The sequence below is a fragment of the Phocoena sinus genome, chromosome 9 (assembly GCF_008692025.1).
Source record: "Phocoena sinus isolate mPhoSin1 chromosome 9, mPhoSin1.pri, whole genome shotgun sequence".
In the NCBI taxonomy this organism is placed as follows: domain Eukaryota; kingdom Metazoa; phylum Chordata; class Mammalia; order Artiodactyla; family Phocoenidae; genus Phocoena; species Phocoena sinus.
Window position 1 is genome coordinate 4,908,796 of NC_045771.1, and position 23,077 is coordinate 4,931,872.

General features: G+C 44.2%; 1 protein-coding gene across 1 annotated transcript in view; it reads left to right on the top strand.

The window, feature by feature from the left end:
• Positions 1 to 2,331: 2,331 nt before the first annotated feature.
• KMT2C (lysine methyltransferase 2C) overlaps positions 2,332 to 23,077 on the top strand; it is a 294,073-nt gene continuing 273,327 nt past the window's right edge. Inside the window, 1 exon segment of the mRNA XM_032643218.1 lies at positions 2,332 to 2,730. Within this exon segment, the coding sequence (XP_032499109.1) occupies positions 2,570 to 2,730 (161 nt within the window). The 5' untranslated portion in view covers positions 2,332 to 2,569.

The window sequence follows — 23,077 nt, forward strand, 5'->3', positions numbered from 1 at the left end:
CACTTTTCTGTTCCCAGTCCCTAGTTGTTTCCTTTAAGAACGTCTCCAGCAGGAGTGACTTGCAGTTTGCACATTCTGGTCCTTAAATTCTCCCAAGTGCTGACGAGTATACTGAAGTAAATTGTCCTGATGTGGAATTTTGTGCATATGAAACACACAGTTGGAAATGACTCTTCTAATTTCAGTACTGAACACAGATAAACATTTGAATCGATAATCCCATTTTTGAAAGTATACTTTATTTAGTGTAATGTACAGAAAATGAAAAAGGGTAATAAACTTTATATCACTTCATAAATGTATCTTCATAAATTTATGACTTCATAAATTAGACATGCATATGTTGTATTTCTATGTATAATAATAGTCAGACTTTTTTTTAATTTATAGTTTTCATTTACCAGCCTAGCTTCTCCCCAATCTCAAATTTAGTAAGCTTGAAAAAGCCAGCGGGAACTAAACCTTGAAGGGATTCAAATGACTGTCTTATTGCGGTCCTCACTTTAGCCCTATGCTTTAGTCAGAAGAGGCTCTGGAAACTGTGCATGTTTGCCCAAATACACACAAATATACGGTTCAGAGTTTATATTCTGGCTATTGGGAAGGGAAGGCAAACAACACAGCAGGAAAAACCGCGTTTTATTCTTACCTTACACTAGAACTGTTGTGAAGATGGAAAGAAATCATAATCAGAAAGTGCTCGGGGTGTCCGGCCTAGAGTCTAAGCCTGTAAGATGATAGTTTACCCCAATCCTTTTGCAAATGGTTGATAGGTCGTAATAGTTTTTCCCAATTCAAATCTATGTTTTTCACTCCCCTAGTGAATGGGAAGGAAATCAGAGAAGAGTACATTGTCCAAGTGTTGGTCCCTGTTAGAATAAGAAACCCAGAACTCCCCACCTGTAACTCTCCTTCCTTCCTTCCTAAGCGCACATGTCAGATTTCGGACCCTAGCAGCCCGAGTTTTCCTTCACCGTTTTTAAGTAGTGTAAGAGGCGGCTTACAAGTCCTTCCATTTTTGTCTCTTCGTCACAACACACCCAACGTTAAAACCAAGTTGTCGGGGTTTTACTGGTTCATTATGTCTCTCAGCACTTTATCCCTCAAAATGCCATCGTTCTTTTTGTCTGACAGCTTTATAAACCCTTTCCGGATCATTTTTAAAACGACGCCGTAATAACGAAAGTATCCCTGGAACTGGAGTAGAGCGAAGTTGCACTCCATTTCTTTTCCTCCACCAACGTGCATTACAACAAACGAACGCTGAACGTGCGCCCGGCGAAGCCCCTCCGGGCCGGTCCCCGCGCCCTGCCGGGGATGGGGGTGGGAGTGGAGGCGCGGGGCGCGGGGGAAACCCGGGCCCGCCGCGCGCCGGGGCGGGACGAGCTCTACACCCGCCCGAGAGTCCGCGGAGGCCGAGCGCCTGCGGAGCGCGGACGCGGCCCGCCTCGTCCTCGCTCTCCCCGGACCCCGATCCCGGATTCGCTCATCCGCAGCTTGGCGCTCTCCCGAGCCGGAGCCGGAGACCCAGCCGGAGCCGGAGTTGGAGTCGCGGCGGCCGCCGCGTCAGAAGAGGAGGGAGCGGGGGCGGGGGAGGGGCGGTGAGGTCAGCGGCGGCGGCGCGTCCGCGGGCGGCGCATGCGCGGAGCGAGCCCCGTGAGTGGCAGCGGCTGCGAGCGGGGGGCGGTGGGGCCGGCGGAGTGGGGGAGGGGGCGGGGGCGTCGCGGCGGCCGTGTGTGGGCGAGACGGCGGCGAGTTTGAGAGGTCTGTGGTGCGGGGGCGCTCTGGGAGACCCGGCGCGGCCCTCGCGCGACGGCCACGGTCGAGTGTGTGTGTCTGTGTGTGGTACACGCACACCCGCAAAACTTCCTCCTCCCCTGCCCGGAGGGCTGGAGCGGGCGCTGAGGGGCCGGCGCTCGCACAGCCCGGAACCCACAACAACTGGAGCAGCTGTCAAAACTTCGCTGCCGCCGCCGCCCGGCCTGACGCGGCCCGCGCGGGGGAGGGGCAGCCGGCGGGGGGCGCGACCCCCGCCCGCCGGCCCGCCGCTCCCCGCGCCGCGGCCCCTTTCTCCTCCCCGCCGCGGGCGGCCTGGGGGAGGGGCGCGGGCGGAGACCCCCGGGGCCGGCGCCCTTCGTGCCCCCTCAGTAGCCCCGCCCAGCCCGGCGCCGCCCGCCCCGCACCCGCCCAGCACCCGCGCCCGCACCCACACCCGCACCGCCCGAGGGCCGCCCGCCCGCCCCGCCCGCACCTCCCCGCCCCGGTCCGGCCCCTCCCTCCCGCCCGCCTGCCCGCCGCGCCCCGCCCGCCGCCCCCCGCCCGGCCCCTGCGCGCCGAGGTGCGCGCGCTCGCGCGTATGTGTGTGAGTGCGTGTCCTGCTCGCTCCATGTTGCCGCCTCTCCCGGTACCTGCTGCTGCTCCCGGGGCTGCGGGAAATGCGAGAGGCTGAGCCGGGGAGGAGGAACCCGAGCAGCAGCGGCGGCGGCGGCCGCGGCGGCGGCGGCGGCGGCGGCGGGAGGAGCCCCCCAGGAGGAGGACCGGGATCCATGTGTCTTTCCTGGTGACTAGGATGTCGTCGGAGGAGGACAAGAGCGCGGAGCAGCCGCAGCCGCCGCCACCCCCCCCCGAGGAGCCCGGAGCCCCGGCCCCGAGCCCCGCAGCCGCAGACAAAAGACCTCGGGGCCGGCCTCGCAAAGATGGCGCTTCCCCTTTCCAGAGAGCCAGAAAGAAGTAAGTTGAGTGTGAGGGAGCCAGGCCGGGAGCCAGCCGCGGCGCCGGCCCGGAGCTGTCACCGGCGCGCCCGGCCCCGCCGCCCCCGCGCGCCCCCGGCCGCCCCCGCGGGGTGGGGGTGGGGCCCGCGCGGGCCGCGCGGCTCGGGCCCGGGGCGCCCGCCCCGCGCCCCGCGCCGGCGCCCGGCCTCCCGCGGCCGCCCGCACTTCCCTCCGCCGGCCCGGGTCTGACGGCTCGCGCCGCCGGCACACTTTACTTTTTAGTTTGGCCCCGGCGCCGTGTGTTCCGGGGCTTTTCTTTTTTGGGGAAATTTCTCGTCGATGCCCCTGGGCCTCGCCGGGTCGTTTAGCAGACGAGCCCGGAGCACAGCTGGGTAGTCGCCGGACTGGCTCCCCTCGGCTCCCAGGCGCTCGGCTCCGGGACGCTCGCCGAGCTGTCAAAACGCCGCGGCCAGGTGGTCCCCCGGCCCGGTTGGGCGGGGGAGCAGGAAACGGACGCAGCCGGAGCTGCTTTTCTTTGTCAGCCGGTCGCTCCTTTAACTTTTCTCGCTCCCAAAGCTCTGCTTTCGTGCTTTAATGATATATTAGGAAGTCCTCCGACCGCTTCCCCTCCCCTCCCCCAGCCGGGCCCCGCACTGCCCAGCGCCGAGAGCACTAGTCTGTGCGGTCGCTCCGCGTAGGGGACGGAGTGCAGCAAGTTTTGGAAACGTCGCTGCCGCCGCAGGCCGATCGCGAGGAGCACGTTCGTTCGGGTCCAGACGGATGTAAATGTGGCCGAACTTCCATCGGAGTAGCCACTCGTGGCTGTTACTGGGGCAGGAGTCGCTCTCGTGTGTTTTTGAGCAGGCACTAGGGCTGTGCGCCTCCGGCCATTCGCTGGTTAGAAATGTCTTTTTACAAAATGGTTATAGGACAACTTTGCCTGTGGATCCAGAAGCTCGTTTCAGTGCCGGTGAGTCGCTGAGCGCTCGTGGCTCTTGAGGCTGCTGCTGTGGAAGGTCTGTGGCCGTCTTTCGGAGTTGTGGGAGGGCGTGTATTGCTTGCTCATTTCATTATATGGGCGTCTCAGGGAACTGGTGGTAGTGGAAGGGTGCACCGGGACGCCGAGGAAAGCAGCATACTTACGGATAGTCTGGGTTTTTTTTTGTTGTTGTTTTTTCTTTTTTTGATGGGGTGCATTCGTTTAGTAATAGCATTGTTACGTCTGGTGATACACAGTAAAAATAGTAGTGTTAACGCAAGGCAGAGAACAGGGTTGTGGGAAACCCGTGGAGCTCTGCACTGGACGTGCTCTTTTTCGTTTTGCTATTCTTTTACTATGAACGTGGTTCAGGGCCTTCGACTTGCCCTCCATATTTTATTGCCAGCTCCTACCTAGCTATGACAGATCGTGAGGGAAACAAGTACATTATTAGATTCTTTGTGATACAGAGTTGGGGTTTATTATACCACTTGCATTGTAATGTCTGGTATAAAATGCCATTGTTATTCCTGTATTAACTGAAATTTCGAGAAGGAAGGTGCAGTTTTAAGTAATTTTAAACTTCTTTGCCACTTTTTTGGTATCCTTTAAAGGAGCACATACGAAGCCATAGTAGGGTTTTAACTTGATTGCTTCCCATTTTCACTAATTCTTGGTTTCTTTCTGAACATTAATTTGGGATTATAACATGTGTTCGATTTGCTTTTAAATTCTTACTTTAGAAAGAGTAGACCTATCTATGTTGTTCTCACCCGTGCACATCCAAGTGTGTGTGAGTGTGTGAGTGTGCACTTCCCCTGAGATTGCAATCAGCTCATTTGTATTAGTGCAGCTCCTGGGTGCACCAGAAGAAAGGTTGGTTTAGGGTATTGTCGCTTTACTATTTTAAGTTTTACCTCATATTATGAGTGGGAAAAAGGTAGCCCTTTGAGAAGTTAAAACCTTTCTATAGAATGACACTAATATAACAGTAAGGAAAACCTCAACACTTTGGAAAATGTTTAGAACAGTTCTAAGTCATAAGAGAGTTTTTTAGATTTGAAAACTGGTACAGCATTCCTTATAGGTAAATTAAGTCTAGTGGTAACTTTGATCGTCCCAAACTTGTTAGTGAATTCTTTAAAACTAGGTGTGTCTTTTGAAGGAAATGGAATCTCCAGTCGTTTTGGAAACATGTAAATGGAAACTAATATCTGAAACGGAAAGCAAAGAGAGGGGTTTTCAATTGTGTATCTCTGCACTGTGTTAAGATACATGCAGAAAAGACCCTGTAGTTGGCTGGGTAGTGCAGACCCTGAAAGTGAAACTGATGTGTAACACACGCAAATTAGGTTTGTAAATGTTAAAATTATGTGGAATTGCGGATACCTCAGAAGTGAAAATTAATATCTTTGTGGAATGCAGTGGAGATAAAGGTGTTTAAATTGTCAGTGTTATTTAGATGGTCAGTAAGTGGGTTGCTTTACCCTAGAGCAGACGCCTTATGACACTATTTTTTAAAAGTAGGTTGTGTATTTGTTTTCGGATTTTTAAAAAAAAGGTAACTGTGGACTAGTAACTACACATTGTTTGAGTTTAAATGTTTGGATTTTTAGTAATTAGGTAAAAATTAAGCATTTTCTTGTTTTATAGTGTTAGATAATTTTTGTGTTTTATCACATGTGAAAAGCATATGTGGTTACTGGTTTTACATTAACTATTATTACTTTAAAGTTATATTTACAACCTAAAATCAAGAATTTTGCACTGAAGGTCTTAATGTTAGAGGCAGAGTTTGAAGCGTAGGTATGTAAATAGGGAAATATCGAGTGGAACAGTGAAATTGGCACGTGGCTAAAAGTTCTCTTGCACAGTAAGGACTGCCTATTACTTAGTCTTTATCAGAGGTGCAGGTCTTCCCATTGGTGCAGAAGCTCCCGCTGCAGGGCAGCACGTACCAGAGGTTGGAGTTATTTTTCTATTAAGGTGAAGGAAACCCTTCCTGAAACTTTGATTTTATCTTTTCTTCCTTAGAGTATACACCCACATTACTAAGTTGGGAAGCCAAGTGGAGATTCTGCCATATTTCTTACCACGTGAACAGAGTTGATGTCCAGGCTGGGTGGTGTGGGGATGGCACAGAAGTGGCAGGTGGTGGGGATAAGGGTCTCTGGGGCGCTACCCTTGACTCTCTTTGAATCAACTCTTGATACCCTGAACCACTTTCTTTTCAGAGGTCAATTACTGTTATTAGAAAGTCACCTTGAGGGACTTTCTGAGGTGGCGCAGTGGTTAAGAATCCGCCTGCCAGTGCAGGGGACACGGGTTCGAGCCCTGGTCCGGGAAGATCCCACATGCCGCGGAGCAGCTAAGCCTGTGCGTCACAAGTACTGAGCCCGCGTGCCACAACTACTGAGCCTGCATGCCTAGAGCCTTTGCTCCACAACAAGAGAAGCCACCACAATGAGAAGCCCGCTCGCTGCAACTAGAGAAAGCCCGCGCACAGCAACGAAGATTCAGTGCAGCCTAAATAAATAAATAAGCTTATTAAAAAAAAAAGAAAGTCACCTTGAGCATTACTGTAGAAAAAATTAGGTACAACCAGTGATGTCATATAAGGGACCAGCAAAAAATGGCTCTGCTGCAGGGGATTATTGCTGTTCTATACTTGTAAGCATTCCCTGCCCCCCCCCCCCCGCCCCCCTGCATCTCTCATTTCCATAGCTGTCAACTTGAAATCAGTGAAACAAACAAAAAAAGTGTATTGCATTATAATATATGCAGTTTCATATAGTTGAGACATCACTATTATTTGTGCTTTTTGAGATGATGCAAATTTGTAATTTTTATTATATTCTTATTTTTCAAGAAATTAGATGCATCTGCAGGGAAATTTTCAGTAATCACTGGTCTCTAGCATTTAATGGGCTCTGAAATGTTTTAATTTACCCGAAAAGCTGGTCCTGGAATGGCAGCGTCTCTTATCTGTTAGGTGGCCTCATTGTAGTTTGCTTTTGTCCTGTCGTTGGTCTTCTCCATTGACTCTCTAGTCTTTGAAAATACGGTATTTTTAGTGTAAAATACAAATTATATTTGGTATAATGTTATTAATATGTAAACTTGATAAACATGGATTTCCATGTAAATTTAACTGTATCACAACAGTTTATTTTCTCATTTTGAAAATAGTGGTTTAATACATTTTCCTATTATCAGTTAATTATTATTATTATTTTTTTCAGTTAATTTTTTTTAATAAATTAATTAACACACAGACTTATTGGAAAGTTTATTCAGTATCAGCCAAAAATTATGTTCAGGGGCTTCCCTAGCAGTCCAGTGGTTAAGACTCCACGCTTCCAGTGCAGGGGGTGTGGGTTCGATCCCTGGTCAGGGAACTTAGATCCCACATGCTGTGGGGCGCGGCCATAAAAAAACAGAAACAAAAAATAAAATAAAAAGTATGTTCAGTCCAGTTGTCTCATAGATTAAAAAGTATATCAAATCCTATCAAGGGTTTCACACACCTCCCCCACCAGGTGAGAGCAGAGAGAGAGTATCTAAAGCTCTCCATAACTAAAAACTGACTGTTTCCACTTTGGAAGATCAGTGAAGTTTCATGGAAGCCCCTCAGTCACAACCGTAAGTGCCTTAAGAATACAAGGCTGGACAATCACCGTCTGCCCAGAGGAAATATGACTGTGGCCTGGGGAATAGCATGCAGTTTTGCAGAAGGTTGGGGGAGAAGGGGAGAGTTAGAGCAGTGTGTCTTGTCACCCTGCAGTGACTACAAATCTGTCATGGTAGAATTAACTGATAAGGGACTTCTCTGGTGGCACAGTGGTTAAGAATACACCTGCCAATGCAGGGGACACAGGTTCGATCGTGTCCTTTTTTTTTTTTCATTGTTTTGGGGCATCTTTTAATTTCAACAAGATGATTAATCCCTTCCTCCTTTAACACTTTCTTTATCATGTTTGTGCTACAGTGGCTATTTTCAGAACTGCTTGGCGGTATAAGTTGAAAAGTTATGGAGTGAAATAGGGATAATCCCCTCCCCTCCCCTCCCCTCCCCTCCCCTCCCCCTCCCCTCCCCTCCCCCTCCCCTCCTCCCCTCCCCTCCCCTCCCCCTCCCCTCCCCTCCCCCTCCCTTCCCCTCCCCCCTCCCCTCCCCTCCCCCTTCCCCTCCCCCCTCCCCTCCCCTCCCCCTCCCCTCCCCTCCCCCTCCCCCCTCCCCCCTCCCCCTCTCCCCCCTCCCCTCCCCTCCCCCCCCATAAATGTATGCTTGTGGTTAGTGTGAAAATCTAGTACAAAGATGAATCTTGAATTTGTAGTTTGAAGTGTCACTCTGTTTGCAGAATTGAAGGACTTAAGAACACAAGAGACCAGGAATGACACAGCTCTTTTTGCACTTTCTCTAGAAAAAACCTCCTGTAAAAGACAGGAAGATTGTTTGCCTTTGCTCCTGCTATTAATTTTGTGATGACAGTAAGTATGTATGATGCACAAATGCTGCAGCTGTTTAAGTCTGAGAAATACTTTTCTGTAACTTTTTAGATCTTTCATTTGGCACTGTTATTCAGAGAGCATAAAAGTGTTAAATATATGCTGGGACGGACACTCAACTCTGGAAGAAGGTTCACTGTGGCCAAGAAGGGTCCCCAAAGATTTGGAGGAAGCAGTACATGAATTATACCTTGAAGGGTCGACAGGATTTAGCCAGATCAAGTGAGAAGAAAGTGAGAAGGTATTTGGGGTAGCAGAGTGAATACAGTTATTGAGGGAAGTGGAAAAGATGTTTTCTTGGTGGGGGGATGACCAGCACAGAGGTTTAAGGCAGGGGTTGGGTCTGCCCTGTGATGGCCCTTGAACACCAGGCCGACGAGAGTCCACACGTTATAAACTGTTCACCGCCACCAAGTAGGTAATGTAAATGAGTTGCATGCAGCTTGTAAGCTCCTGAATGACAGCTGACATTTTTAAGGCCTTGGGTTGGGGAGAAAATGGTGAGTAAAAACAGCCTGAAGAGTCCTAGGAGTCTTTATACCTTGCTTAGGAGAAACTGATAGAGAATTCTGGCTGATGGCTGCCAAGTGAGACTGTGAGACGTTTCTAGATACTCTGGTTTTTCAACAGAGGCTCAAAACTTGGATTTGAATGTGAAATCTCTTGATTTTTAAGTATTTTCTATTAATTAACATCTAAAACACAATTTGGAACTACACCTTGTGGGCTAGGTTTAATCTGTGGACCACGAGTGGACTACAAGTCTTCAGCCTCTGCTTTATGCCTAGATTACTTTATTTTTTAAATTAAAGTTTTATAAGAAGATATTTGCAGTCTTCCTGAGGACAGGAATGCTATTATATTATTTTGTGTTCTGTGTCCATTTTATACAGTTGAATGTAGGTATTCATACTGGATGATTTGATTATGACTGTTTTAGGAAAACCATCCTGGTCATAATATGAAGAGAGGAGTTACATGGAGGCTGAGATACAGGATGTTGCATAGTCCTTGTGTGAGGTGATCAAGGCAGAGGGTAGATTGTTGGTAGTGTGAATGGAAAGGAAGAGAGATTTCATTCGATGCAGAGGAAAAATTTTGAGTTTCTGGCATAGCTGTCTACAAGATAGAAATGTCTGGGAGTATTTGGGGATTTGGGAGAAGAGTTTAGGAGCTAGATTAGGATAAATGTGATTTACTTGAAATCACTGACAATATGGAGAATGTGTGGAAAATAGTAAAAGGATTAGGATGCTTACTTACCCTTAGGAGATGGGGGGAAAAAGGGTCAAGAAAGCCCGTAAAGATGAGAAACATGCTCATGGCACCAGAGAAAGGTAGAAAACTAGTAGAGAAAAACTGGCAAGAACAAAATACCCATCAGTGGACTACCATGTAGTTTTTTTTATTTTTTTTAAGTTTTTCTTTTAAGTTGAGGTATAGTTTTTTTTTTTCAGCCTGTGTTTTATAGCTTTATTTTTTAAAAAAATTAATTTATTTTTAGCTGTGTTGGGTCTTTGTTGCTGTGTATGGGCTTTCTCTAGTTGTGGCGAGCGGGGGCCACTCTTGGTTGCGGTGCACGGCCTTCTCATTGCGGTGGCTTCTCTTGTTGCGGTGAGTGGGCTCTAGGTGCGAGGGCTTCAGTAGTTGTGGCACGCGGGCTCAGTAGTCGTGGCTTGCTGGCTTTAGAGCGCAGGCTCAGTAGTTGCGGTGCACGGGCTTAGTTGCTCCGTGGCATATGGGATCTTCCCGGACCAGGGCTCGAACCCTTGTCCCCTGCATTGGCAGGTGGATTCTTAACCACGGTGCCACCAGGGAAGTCCTAAATTGAGGTATAGTTAATTTGCAAATACAATCAGGTCTACAGCAAAGTGATTCAGTTATGTGTGTGTGTATATTCTTTTTCAGATTCTTTTTCATTACAGGTTATTATAAGATATTGAGTAGAGTTCCCTGTGCTATACAGTAGGTCCTTGTTGTTTATCTGTTTTATACATAGTAGTGTGTACATGTTAATCCCAAACCCCTAATTTATCATCCACTCCCTGGCATCCCTGCTATCCCCTTTGGTAACCATAAATTTGTTTTCTTTGTCTGTGAGTCTATTTTAAATTGAAGTATAGTTAATTTACAATGTTGTGTTAACTTGTTTTATAAATAAATTCATTTGTATCATTTTTTAGATTCCACATATAAGTGATATATGACATTTGTCTTTGTCTTTGGCTTACTTCACTCAGTTTGATCATCTCTGGGTCTATCCATGTTGCTGCAACTGGCATTATTTCGTTCTTTTTTTATGGCTGAGTAGTATTCATTGTGTATATATACCACGTCTTCTTTATCCACTCATTTGTTGATAGACATTTCGGTTACTTCAGTGTTTTGGCTGTTGTAAATAGTGCTGCTGTGAGCATTGGGGTGCATGTATCTTTTCCAATTAGAGTTTTCTCTGGATATATGCCTAGGAGTGGGATTGTAGGATCATATACCATGTAGTTTTTTTTTTTTTTTTTTTTTTTTTTTTTTTGCGCAGTACGAGGGCCTCTCACTGTTGTGGCCTCTCCCGCTGCGGAGCACAGGCTCCGGATGCGCAGGCTCAGCGGCCATGGCTCGTGGGCCCAGCCACTCCGTGGCATATGGGATCTTCCCGGACCGGGGCACGAACCCGCATCCCCTGCATCGGCAGGCAGACTCTCAACCACTGCGCCACCAGGGAAGCCCACCATGTAGTTTTTATCAGGACAGAGAGGTAGACCTGAAGGTACTGAAGTGGGAGAATATCTGTGATAAATTTGTTGACTTGAGGAAAAAATTTCTGAGAGTTACAAAGCAGTAAGTTTAGTACTAACTCTGTTTTGTAAAAAGCATACAGACCCAAACTATGTATATATATTGTTATAGAAAATGATTTGGAAGGATATCTAATACATGTACATGTACTTTCATGTGTAGATCTATGCAACTTTTAAAAAGCCAATAAATTTAAAGCCATAATCTTGTTTTACAAATGAGAAAACTTAAGTTCTAGGGACATCACTGATTCCGGAGCCAAGATTACCTGAATTCAAATCTGGGTTCTACTACTTACTAACTACATTTGACCTTGGGAGGTGACTTAACTTTTTGTGCCTTGGTTGCCTCATCTGCAAAGTGGTCACACTAGCACATCTAGTTGAGGTTGTTGTGAATTTATATATGTGTAGAATTTAGACCATGTCTGGCACAAACTAAATGTTATTACGAGGCGGTATGATGAGAATTTGTTGTTACTGTTACTGCTACTGTTGTCAGTTATCTTCACGTCTTATTCTGACATCATAGAATGTTATTGGCTGACATGTGATGACGTGCCCAATTCTCTCCAGAAACACCACGGTATAGAATAATGTAGTACTTACGGTGGGGGTGAGGGCATAAAGATCGCCTTTCTGCACAAGATAAAAAAGCTAAGTCAGCAGAAGTCTATAGAATGTTTCTTATTATGAATAACACATGAAAAACAACCAAGAGAGTTTCCTGGAAGCTGTATGTGTAGTAATGTTATTACAAAATTATTAAAGTTTTTTTTTGTTACCCAAACTTGTGAATGTTGTCATAGTGGTCTTTTTATATTACACCTCTGCTGACCACAGTTTTCTTAGTAGGTCTCCCTAAGTGAGATGTATTATTAGGTGGTTTTAAAATGATTTCTTATGTCTTTTTATACTGGATCACTTTAAAAAAAAAAATTTATTTATTTTATTTATTTATTTTTGGCTGCATTGGGTCTTCATTGCTGTGCGCAGGCCTTCTCTGTTTGCAGCGAGTGGGGGGCTACTTTTCATTGTGCGCGGGGTTCTCATTGCGGTGGCTTCTCTTGTTGCGGAGCACACGGGCTCTAGGTGTGTAGGCTTCAGTGGTTGTGGCCTGCGGGCTCAGTAGTTGTGGCTCACGAGCTCTAGAGAGCAGGATTAGTAGTTGTGGCACACGGGCTTAGTTGTTCCGCAGCATGTGGGATCCTCCCAGACCATGGCTCGAACTCATGTCCCCTGCATTGGCAGGTGGGCTCTTAACCACTGCGCCACCAGGGAAGCCCTATACTGGATCACTTTTTTTTTTTTTTTTTTTTTTTTTTTTTTATGCGTTACGCGGGCCTCTCACCGCTGTGGCCTCTCCCGTTGCGGAGGACAGGCTCCGGACGCGCAGGCTCAGCGGCCATGGCTCACGGGCCCAGCCGCTCCGCGGCATGTGGGATCCTCCCAGACCGGGGCACGAACCCGTGTCCCCTGCATCGGCAGGCGGACTCTCAACCACTGCGCCACCAGGGAAGCCCCTGGATCACTTTTAATCTTTATATCTCAGTGTTTCCCATTTACATTAGAAGCAACATAGTTGATGGTCATAGTGAAGTTTTTGTCGTTTTGTTCTTAATGTCATCTTCTAGTGGAGCCTAGCAAAAAAAAACTACCTTGATTTCCTGATTTTTGGGATCCTAATGACATGCACACGTGTTTGGGGTAAGCACCCAGTTGCATATGAAATAACAATATGAAACATATTAAAGAATAACTATATTCTTTACCTTAAACCTCTCATCAATGAATTGTTCTACTAGCGTTGAAGCATTTGGTTAGCATGGCCAAGTTTTGTTTTTTTTTTTTTAATTTTTAAAAATATTTGTTTATTTGGTTGCATTGGGTCTTAGTTGTGGCACGCGGGATCTTCGTTGCAGCATGTGGGATCTTTCGTTGTGGCATGCAAGCTTCTCTCTAGTTGTAGCATGCAGGTTCAGTAGTTGCAGCCCACAGACTCAGTAGTTGTGGCATACGGGCTCAGTAGTTGTGGTGTGTGGGCTCTAGAGCGCACGGGCTCAGTTGCCCTGTGGCATGTGGGATCTTAGTTCCCCGACCAGGGATTGAGCCCGCATCCCCTGCATTGGAAGGCAGGTTCTTAACCACTGGACCACCATGGAAATCCCGGCCAAGGTTTTCTAATGTTAGACTTATGTACTTAAGAGAGTTATAGAATATTAAAACTAGTTGAGAATTCCAAGAACATTTAGTCTAACCCCTTATTTTACAGACAGTTGAGCCCCAGAGAGATCATAGCATGCTAGAGGTCATATGTTAGGGTGTTAACCTGTTCAGTAAATAAGTGGGGAGAAGGTAGTCTGTAATATTGGTGACCCCAGTGAATGCCTACTGGCGTTCATGCTATTGTATAGTCAGCTCCCCATGTATCTTGGTGAGCCTTGTGATTCAGTGGAATGCAGCAAAAATGACATTATGCTAGTTTGTGGCTTAAGTGTTAAGAAGGCCTGGAACTTCCACTTTTGCCTTCTTGGAGCACTGTTACCATGCAAGAAGCTAGGTTGTACCTTGCTGGAGAGACCATGCAGAGAGGGAGGGATTCTGAGACTACGTGGGAAGAGAGATGCCCAACAATCCTAGTATCTCAGCTGAGTCTGGCCCCATTGAATACGGCTACAGACTGACCACCACTGAGACTAGCAGAGGAACCAGTCGGCTGAGCCCAGCCCAGACTGCAAAATTATGAATAAATACAATGGTGGTTGTTTTAGTCTGTTAGATTTGGTGGTGATTTGTTATATAGCAGTATAGAATGGAAGCAGATGATTTTGTGAATTAAGACACTCTAAGAATAAAAAATATTTGAGATGCAAATGATAAAAATCATTATTGTTTTCCAACTTCTTTTACTGAGATAGGTTAGGTGAGGTTGTCCCCTACCCTCTGGCCCTCATTTCTCTAGGATATTTTGAAGTAGAGATGGATTTTTATTATTGGGGTATTTAAATGGTATTTAAAAATATAGTTGCCACAGTGTAGATTCGACTATAATTTTTTTTTTTGACCACACCACGTGGCTTGTGAGATCTCAGTTAGCAGACCAGGGCTCGAACCCACGTCCCCTGCGTTGGAAGGTGGATTCTTAACCACTGGACCACCAGGGAAGTCCCACTTACTTATCTTATAACTGGAAGTCTGTACCTTCTGACCACCTTCGTCCAGTTCCCCTCTCCCACCCCTTCCTCTGATAACCACAGATCTGATCTCTTTTTCTATGAGTTTGTTTTTGAAATATAATTGAACTACAACACTATGCTAGTTCCTGGTTTACAACACAGTGATTCATGTACAGTATTTCTGTACATTACAAAGTGACCACCGCTAGAGTAGATTTAGAACCCTGTTACCAAGGGTGGGAATGGACATTGCAGAAGCAGGCAACAGTCTCCACCAGGTTGAGCAACCTGTCTCCATAGGCCTAGGCTTTCTGATGTATGAGAACAGTGACATTGAACCACTTGGGATGGAGGATAGATTTCATAATTGATTGGTAGTGACTGCTTATAATGCTTTGTTGAACCCTGAGTCCCTGGTTTTCAGCCTCTGCGGGGAGAGGAATTAGTAGAGGTAATTATTTCGGGTAAATAGGGGAGTATTAGCATGCTGCCATTTATATACCACCCCTGTACACCTTGGCCTTTTTAATGAGCAGTTACTTCAGTTTTTAAAATCTTTTCATTGAAAATATCTGACTCTGGGACTTCCCTGGTGGCTTGTGGTTAAGAATCCGCCTGCCAGTGCAGGGGATACGGGTTTGATCCCTGGTCTGGGAAGATCCCACATGCCATGGAGCAACTAAGCCCGTGTGCTACAACTACTGAGCCTGCGCTCTAGAGCCTGTGAGCCACAACAACTGAAGCCCGTGCTCCGCAACAAAGAGTGGCCCCCGCGCACCGCGACTAGAGAAAGCCCACGCACAGTAATGAAGACCCGACACAGCCAGAAGTAAAAATAAATAGATAGATAGAAAATATCTGACTCTTCTGCTAACCTTTGGACCATTTTTTAATCCTTTAAAGAATATCCTGATACTTAAAAAAGGGTGCTAATAGACATGAGTCCCAACTTTGTGCAGAACATTCTTAAAGCTGGAGATGGGGGTGATGTAGAGAAATACTAAACTCCTTTTTATGTGTATGTCAGAATATCTAGAGTATGGTGGGATAACAAACCTTCAGACAGCAAGGTTTATTCCTTGTTCATGCTGCATGTTCGTCATGGGCTGGCTTGGGAGCTTTCCTCTACAACACCTACATCCAGGTAGAGGGAGACACCATCTCTGTTTTCCACAGTTGCCCAGGCCGGAAAAGGAGAACATGGGAGGTTGTGCTTTGGCCCTCAGAGACTACAGAAGGGACACATGTTGGTTCCGTTTACATTTTGTTGGCCCAAGAAAGTCACGTGGTAGAATCTAACTTCAAGAGGGCAGGGAAGTGAAATCTTATCATACTTCTGGAGGGAGAACTGGAAATAGTTGGTGAAGAGCAGTGATAAATACCATGGAGTAACATTTAGCTTAGTACAAAAATTCACTTTTTTTTTTTTTTTTGGCTGTGCTGTGGGGCATGCAGGATCTTAATTCTGCAACCAGGGGTTGAACCCATGCCCCCTGCAGTGGAAGCACAGAGTCCTAACCACTGGACCGCCAGGGGGTTCCCCCAAAATTCATATTTGACTTTGGAGTATGTTATGTTACCTATGATTGAATATGACCATCTGGTGGACTGTTGTATTACAACATATTAATTAAGGGATGTGTTTAATAATACTGTTAAATATAAAAAACATTTTCCAGGACTTCCCTGGTGACGCAGTGGTTAAGAATCCGCCTGCCAATGCAGGGAACATGGGTTCAAGCCCTGGTCCGGGAAGATCCCACATGCCGCAGGACAACGAAGCCCGTGCACCACAACTACTGAGCCTGCGCTCTAGAGCCCGTGAACCACAACTACTGAGCCCGCGTGCCACAGCTGCTGAATCCCGCGTGCCTAGAGCCTGTGCTCTGCAACAAAGAGAAGCCACCACAATGAGAAGCCTGTGCGCAGCAACGAAGACCCAACGCAGCCAAAACTAAAAAACAACAACAACAAAAAACGTTTTCCAGAGGTAGAAATAACATAGGAAGCATAGGGCTTGGGCTCTTGATTCTTTCTTTCTGTACTGTACTTCATGCTTTCTTCCTTTCTCCCACCCACATGAAAGGAGGGAAGGAATCAAATGATAAAATTGCTATGTAATGTTAGTGAGATTATAGGTAACTTAAAATCTATCCACCCCCCCCCCCACACACAAAGTAAGTTCTTAAAGCATATGTTTTATTTTCAGTCAGGGTTTCGTTGTCTATTTGTTTTCTGTTAATCACCAAGATGTTACTGAGCATCTACCGTGCACTGTACACTGGAGAGACCAAAATAAGACACATCCGTACCCTTGGTTTCTACCAGTTTGGAGCAAACTATAATGTAAAACGACAAATGCTACAATGGAAGATTGCACAAAGTACTGGGGAAGCTTAGAGAAGGAAGAACTTCAAGGCAGGGGAACTGATAAAAGACTGAGTTGAGTCTTGAAGAATGAAAACAAACTTGATTGAAGGGAATGGGAAGGTGAGGAACAATTAAGCACATGGCCGTTGTGGGTTGGCACTTGTCCGTGCTCACCAGAAGGTATCTCCTTTGATACTTAACAGTAACATCAGTAGAACCATTAGTTCCAGTTTTACACATGAAGGAGCTAAATTTCAGGAAGATCACGTAGTTGGTAAGTGATTGAGTCAGGATGTAAGTCCAGGTGTGTCTGACTCTGGTTTTTGCTGTTTCAGAAACTCCAGTCCAACTTTCAGCTATAAGATGAATAAGGTCTGAGGTTCCAGTGTACAATATGATTTCTGTAGTTGATAACCCTGTATTATATAATTAAATTTGCTAAGAGAGTAGAAAGGAAATATTCTCTGTCTCACACTACATATATGTGAGGTGATGGATATATTAATTAACTAGATGGGAGGGATCCTTTCGCAATGGATATGTATATCAAATCGTCATGATAGCTTACAATTGTATTTGTGAATTATACCTCAATAAAGGTGGGGAAAAAATGCTCACGAAAAAAAGAAAGAAACTCCAGCTCATTTTGTGAGTAAATAAGTGAAAGTAAATTGGGAAGTTCGAAGTTTTACTGTAGGCAACAGGGAGCCATTGAAGATGGCTACAGAAGAATAGCATTGTATCTTTTTTTAAAGTCTTTATTGAATTTGTTACAATATTGCTTCTGTTTTTATGTTTTGCTTTTGTGGCTGTGAGGCAGGTGGCATCTTAACTCCGCCACCAGGGATGGAACCTGCACCCCCTGCATTGGAAGGCAAAATCTTAACCACTGGACAGCCAGAGAAGTCCCAGCATTGTATCTTTGTTAGAAAAATAACCTTGTCAATAACAATTGGGAAGATGGTATGGAGGGAGTATAGATACCCCATTTGTGGTGTTACAGGGACCAGAATGAGAACGCAAAGTGATTTACTATACTGTTTTTTTTTCTCTTCCAGTTTTATTGAGATATCATTGACATACAGCGCTGTATAATTTTAAGCTGTACAGCATAGTGATTTGACTTATGTACATTTTGAAATGATTGCTACAATAAGTTTAGTGAAAATTCATCATACCATATAGATAAAAAAGAAAAAAGAAAAAATATTTTTTCCTTGTGATAAGAACACTTAGGATTTTCTCTCATATATACCTTGGTTTTTTAAAAATAAATTTATTTATTTATTTGTTGGCTGCATTGGATCTTTGTTGCTGTGCGCAGGCTTTCTCTAGTTGCGGCGAGTGGGGGCTACTCTTTGTTGTGGTGTTTGGGCTTCTCATTGCGGTGGCTTCTCTTTGTTGCAGAGCACAGGCTCTAGGCACGTGGGCTGCAGTAGTTGTGGCATGCAGTCTCAGTAGTTGTGGCTCGCGGGCTCTAGAGCGCAGGCTCAGTAGTTGTGGCGCACAGGCTTAGTTGCTCTGCGGCATGTGGGATCTTTGCAGACCAGGGGTCAAAGTGTCCCCTGCATTGGCAGGTGGATTCTTAACCACTGCACCACCAGGGAAGTCCCTGCTGTTTGGTTTTTACATTAAGGTCCATGATACGTTTTGAGTTAATTTTTGTGTATTGTGTGAGGCATGGTCCAAGTTAATTATTTTGCATATGGATGTACAGTTGTTCCAAGGCGGTTTGTTGAAAAGACTGTCCTTCCCTTACTGAGTTGTCATGGCACCTTTGCTGAAAATCACTTGATCATAAATGAGTGCGTTTATTTCTGGATTCTCTAATGTTCCACTAATCTGTATTCCATTCGTTATGCCAGTAGTATGCTATCTTCATTACTGTAGATTTATTGTAAGTTTTAAAATCAGGTAGTATAATTCCCCCAATTTTCTTCTTTTCTAAAATTATTTTGCCTATTATAGGCCCTACGCATTTCCATATAAATATTAGGATCAGCTTGCCATTTTTGACAAAAAAGTCTATTGGGATTTTGATAAGGATTATGATGAACCTGTAGCATGAATCTCTTCATTTTGGTCTTCTTTAATTTCAGCAATATTTTATAACTTTCAGTATACAGATCTTGTACTTTTTTTGATTAAATTTATTCCTAAGTATTTAATTTTTTTCGATGCTGTTATAAATGGTATTTTTTGAATGTTATTTATAAATTATCGCTACTATATATAGAAATACATTTTTAAAAAGACAGGCTGACTTTATTTAGGGGGGACTCTACAGTGGGGTTTTGCAGTCAGGGAGAGAGATTGGGCTCAATTCCTGAAGTATAATTTATATATATGTCATATTCTGTTATCTTGTTAAACTCACTTATTAGTTTTAGTATTTTTTGGTAGGTTCTTCAGGATTCTCTACATCCTAACAGAAATCTTTTAACTGATCAGATGCCTGCCTTAAAAATCCCAAACCAAGTTTTATCCTGGGACAAAATGTCTTTCAGGTTCCTCTTTCAAATCTTTCTTGACAGGAGTGATCTATCTGTGTAACTGGCAGCCTAGCAGAGATGTGTCTTTTGACAACAAAATCAATTTTCTGTCTGACTCAGGTGAGGGTTAAACAGAAAGACCCACGAGTTAAGAGAAATGTGTACACAAGTAAATAGGTATATTTCACTTTGAGAAGTTTTACAGTTTTTGAACAGAACAGCAATGTGACTTTTGGCAAATGACTTCTTGGGCTTTAGTTGCTTCGTCTGCTAAGTGGGATAATAATAATACCTACTTCATTGAGTTGTAAGAATTAAATAAATTAATGTGTGTAAAGCACTTAGCATGGTATCTGACATAATAATCACTTTATATGTTTGTCAATTTTATTAGTATTAAATAGGCAGGAATTAAGTAGGAGGATTAAGAAAGGAAAACTGTCTGATCTGAGTTCATCCTAGTGGGGGTGCAGTTAAATCTTGGGTGCCTCTTAATCTTTGTTTTGGGTTACAGATCCCTTTGGATATATCCTCACTTCCCACAGAGGAATGCATACATGAATATAGGTATACACATTTTATATAATTTAAGGGGGAGAGCTCAGTGACCCCCTGAAGCTTATATAAAACCTTTGTAGGGGTTCATCACCTGCAGAATAAGAACCTTTCCTCAGAAAATAAAGTGCTCTGAAGGATCCTGTCTTGGATGCAGAAGGGGATGGAGGTTTTTTCCTCAAAACTGAGTTCTCGAAGGGAATAGTTTAGGAAGTAAACACAGCATTAGCGCTGTTTTCTTGTGGGAAGTCACTTGACAATGACATTCAAGGGAAGGTTCTTTTATGAGTATTATCAGATTTCAGCGGACTGTGGGTGATGTGCACTTCAGAGTGTATACCATGACTGTACCTAAGAAAGCATGTTGAAATGCATGCGAGTGGGAGTGAGGTTGTTATAGGCATAACCTTAAACTGCCCTAACTTATTTTTAAGTAAATTTTCACAAACTTCAGTACTTCAGATATAATTAATAAGAAAGTACTTGTGGCAGACCTTATATTGCAATAGTGAGACGGAGAATTGCTCTCAGGTTTTGGATTTTTGCAGGTTAGCCAGGACACAGCTGAGGGAGGTGATAGATCAGACCGTGAGCTCCTTGAACATGGTGCCTGTGATTTTTCAATGTTGTGTCCTCAGTAAACAGAGAATGCAAAGTTTTGCATAGTCTTCTGTTTGTGTTTTTAAATAAATTTATTTAATTAAAAATTTTTGGCTGTGTTGGGTCTTTGTTGCTGCACACAAGCTTTCTCTAGTTGCGGCGAGCGGGGGCTACTCTTCCTTGCGGTGCGCGGGCTTCTCGTTGCGGTGGCCTCTCTCGTTGTGGAGCACAGGCTCTAGGCGCACGGGCTTCAGTAGTTGTGGCATGCGGGCTCAGTAGTTGTGGCTCGTGGGCTCTAGAGTGCAGGCTCAGTAGTTGTGGCGCACGGGCTTAGTTGCTCTGCGGCACGTGAGATCTTCCGGACCAGGGCTCGAACCCGTATCCCCTGCATTGGCAGGCGAGTTCTTAACCACTGTGCCACCAGGGAAGCCCTGTTGTTGTTTTTTAAAAAGTGATGAAGGCTGGCAATACACCAAGGTGTAGATCTCTCTTCCCTCAGTAACTAACTTATATAAGGAATTCTTCTCTCTGGCTTCATTTCTCTTTTATTTTTTATTTTATTTTATTTTATTTTTTGCAGTACGTGGGCCTCTCACTGTTGTGGCCTCTCCCATTGTGGAGCACAGGCTCCGGACGCGCAGGCTCAGCGGCCATGGCTCACGGGCCCAGCTGCTCCACGGCACGTGGGATCTTCCCGGACCGGGGCACGAACCTGTGTCCCCTGCATCAGCAGGCGGACTCTCAACCACTGCGCCACCAGGGAAGCCCTCATTTCAAGTTTTAAAAAATTGTTTTTAGGCCATCTTTATTGCCAAAATTTCACATCGGATGTATATTTATGAGATCTCACTATACTTCTCAATACTAGTATTTTTGAGTCCTAATATAGTTCATGGTAACTTTTACCTACCTGTGTTGTTAAGAAGCTACTGTCAAATCTTGGCATTTTCTTTGGAGTAAAGGTCATTGGGATAATAGTGATAGGTTGGAGTTAATTTGAGCTTTGGTTAAAATAGAATTTGTTTAGTTTAAAATTAGCATGAGTGGGATTATATTATGATATACATAATTCTTTTCTAAAATTTTTGAAATATAATTAGATTATCTTTTTACTTACTAAAACATCAAAACATTGTTGTCTTTTAGTTTGAGTCTGAATTTCTTCTGATGTCACCATGTAACCTGTGGATTTCTAATTGTAGAAATCTGTTATTTCAGTCACTTAAATTTTACTTACAATTGTTATTACATTAAATATGGAATATGGAGAAAAAGAAATAAAAGTTCACCCCTTTTCATATCACTCTAACATAGACACTGTATTTTTGATCTATTTTCTTTCCAAGTTTTTTCATATGCATATTTTTTCATTTTATTAATGATTGTATATATATAGAATTTTATAGCCTACTCTTCTCCTTAACATGTAAAAGAAAATTTCCATGTTGTTAATCTTCATAATTTTTTGAAAGGTGCTTTATTTTCCATTGAGTAGACTGACATAAACGTCCCGTAATCACCCCTGTTCCTCCACTTCTCTTTATATTATAATTACTGTTGCTTATTATGCCGTATAAAGTGATCTGGCAGCATTTTTGTAGATAAAGTCCTTTTCATATTTTGGATTATTTTTATAGGACAGATTTCCATAAGCAGGATTGCTAATTTAAAAGAAAGAAACATTTTGATTTCTTGATACATATTTAGAGGTAAACGGGCTCTAATGTCCAATTGCTGGGTCTCAGGTTCTGGCTCTGTCACTTTCTAGCTGTTGGACTCTGTGTAAGCTATTCAATCTGTCTGTGTTTGTTTACTCATCTGTAAAATGGGGATGATGATAAAAGCCCTGTTATAGGATTTTTGAGAGAGATAAAGAGGGTTCATGTTCAGAAAGCCTTTCAAACAGTGCCTGTTAACTCAGTAAGTTCCTACTTAAATGTGAACTCTTATTTTTATTATAACTTTAAAATGCTCCCCAAAAGGGAAGTATCGAATTATAATGCCAACAGCAACGTGTGTTAGGACCAGTTTCACCGAACTTTGTCATGCATGGTGTATTAAAACCTTTATAAAAGGACTTCCTTGGTGGCGCAGTGGTTAAGAATCCGCCTGCCAATGTGAGGCACACAGGTTTGAGCCCTGGTCCGGGAAGATCCCACGTGCCGCAGAGCAACTAAGCCCGTGCGCCACAACAACTGAGCCTGCTCTCTAGAGCCCACGTGCCACAGCTGCTGAGCCCTCGTGCCTAGAGCCCGTGCTCCGCAACAAGAGAAGCCACCGCAATGAGAAGCCCGCGCACTGCAATGAAGAGTAGCCCCTGCTCGCCGCAACTAGAGAACGCCCACGCACAGCAACGCAGACCCAACACAGCCAAAAATAAATAAAAAAACAAAACAAAAGTCTTTATACAAACCTTTTTACTTCTTAGTTTAATAATTGAGAAATAGTACTTAAGTTTTAAATTTTTGCTTACCTGATTAGTAGGACTATTGAACATTCCTGAATTTTATCACTTGTATTTCTTGTATATGCTCAGTCATGTTTTGTTCATAGTTTATTGGAGGGGGGGTTTTCTTAATGTTTTTCCTATTACTAATTCTTTATGTAACATGTTTTAAGACATTTACTCTTAAGTATTTTGCTTCCTTTGGCTATATAGAAAATTATCTTTTGTGTAGTTAGGTTCCTTATTTCTTTTAATGCATTATGGTTTTATTCAAGTCTTTGTAGAAGGAGAGAATTAAGAAAAAATTTTGATTAGGATAACAACACCTTAGGATTTTTGACTTTTTGGAAAGTCAAAACATTTGATTTATTGTCCTTTTTTGTTCAGTCTTATTCTCTGTCTCATTAGCGCACAGTACTGGGAGGAGAAACTTCTTCAAGTTTTTAAAAT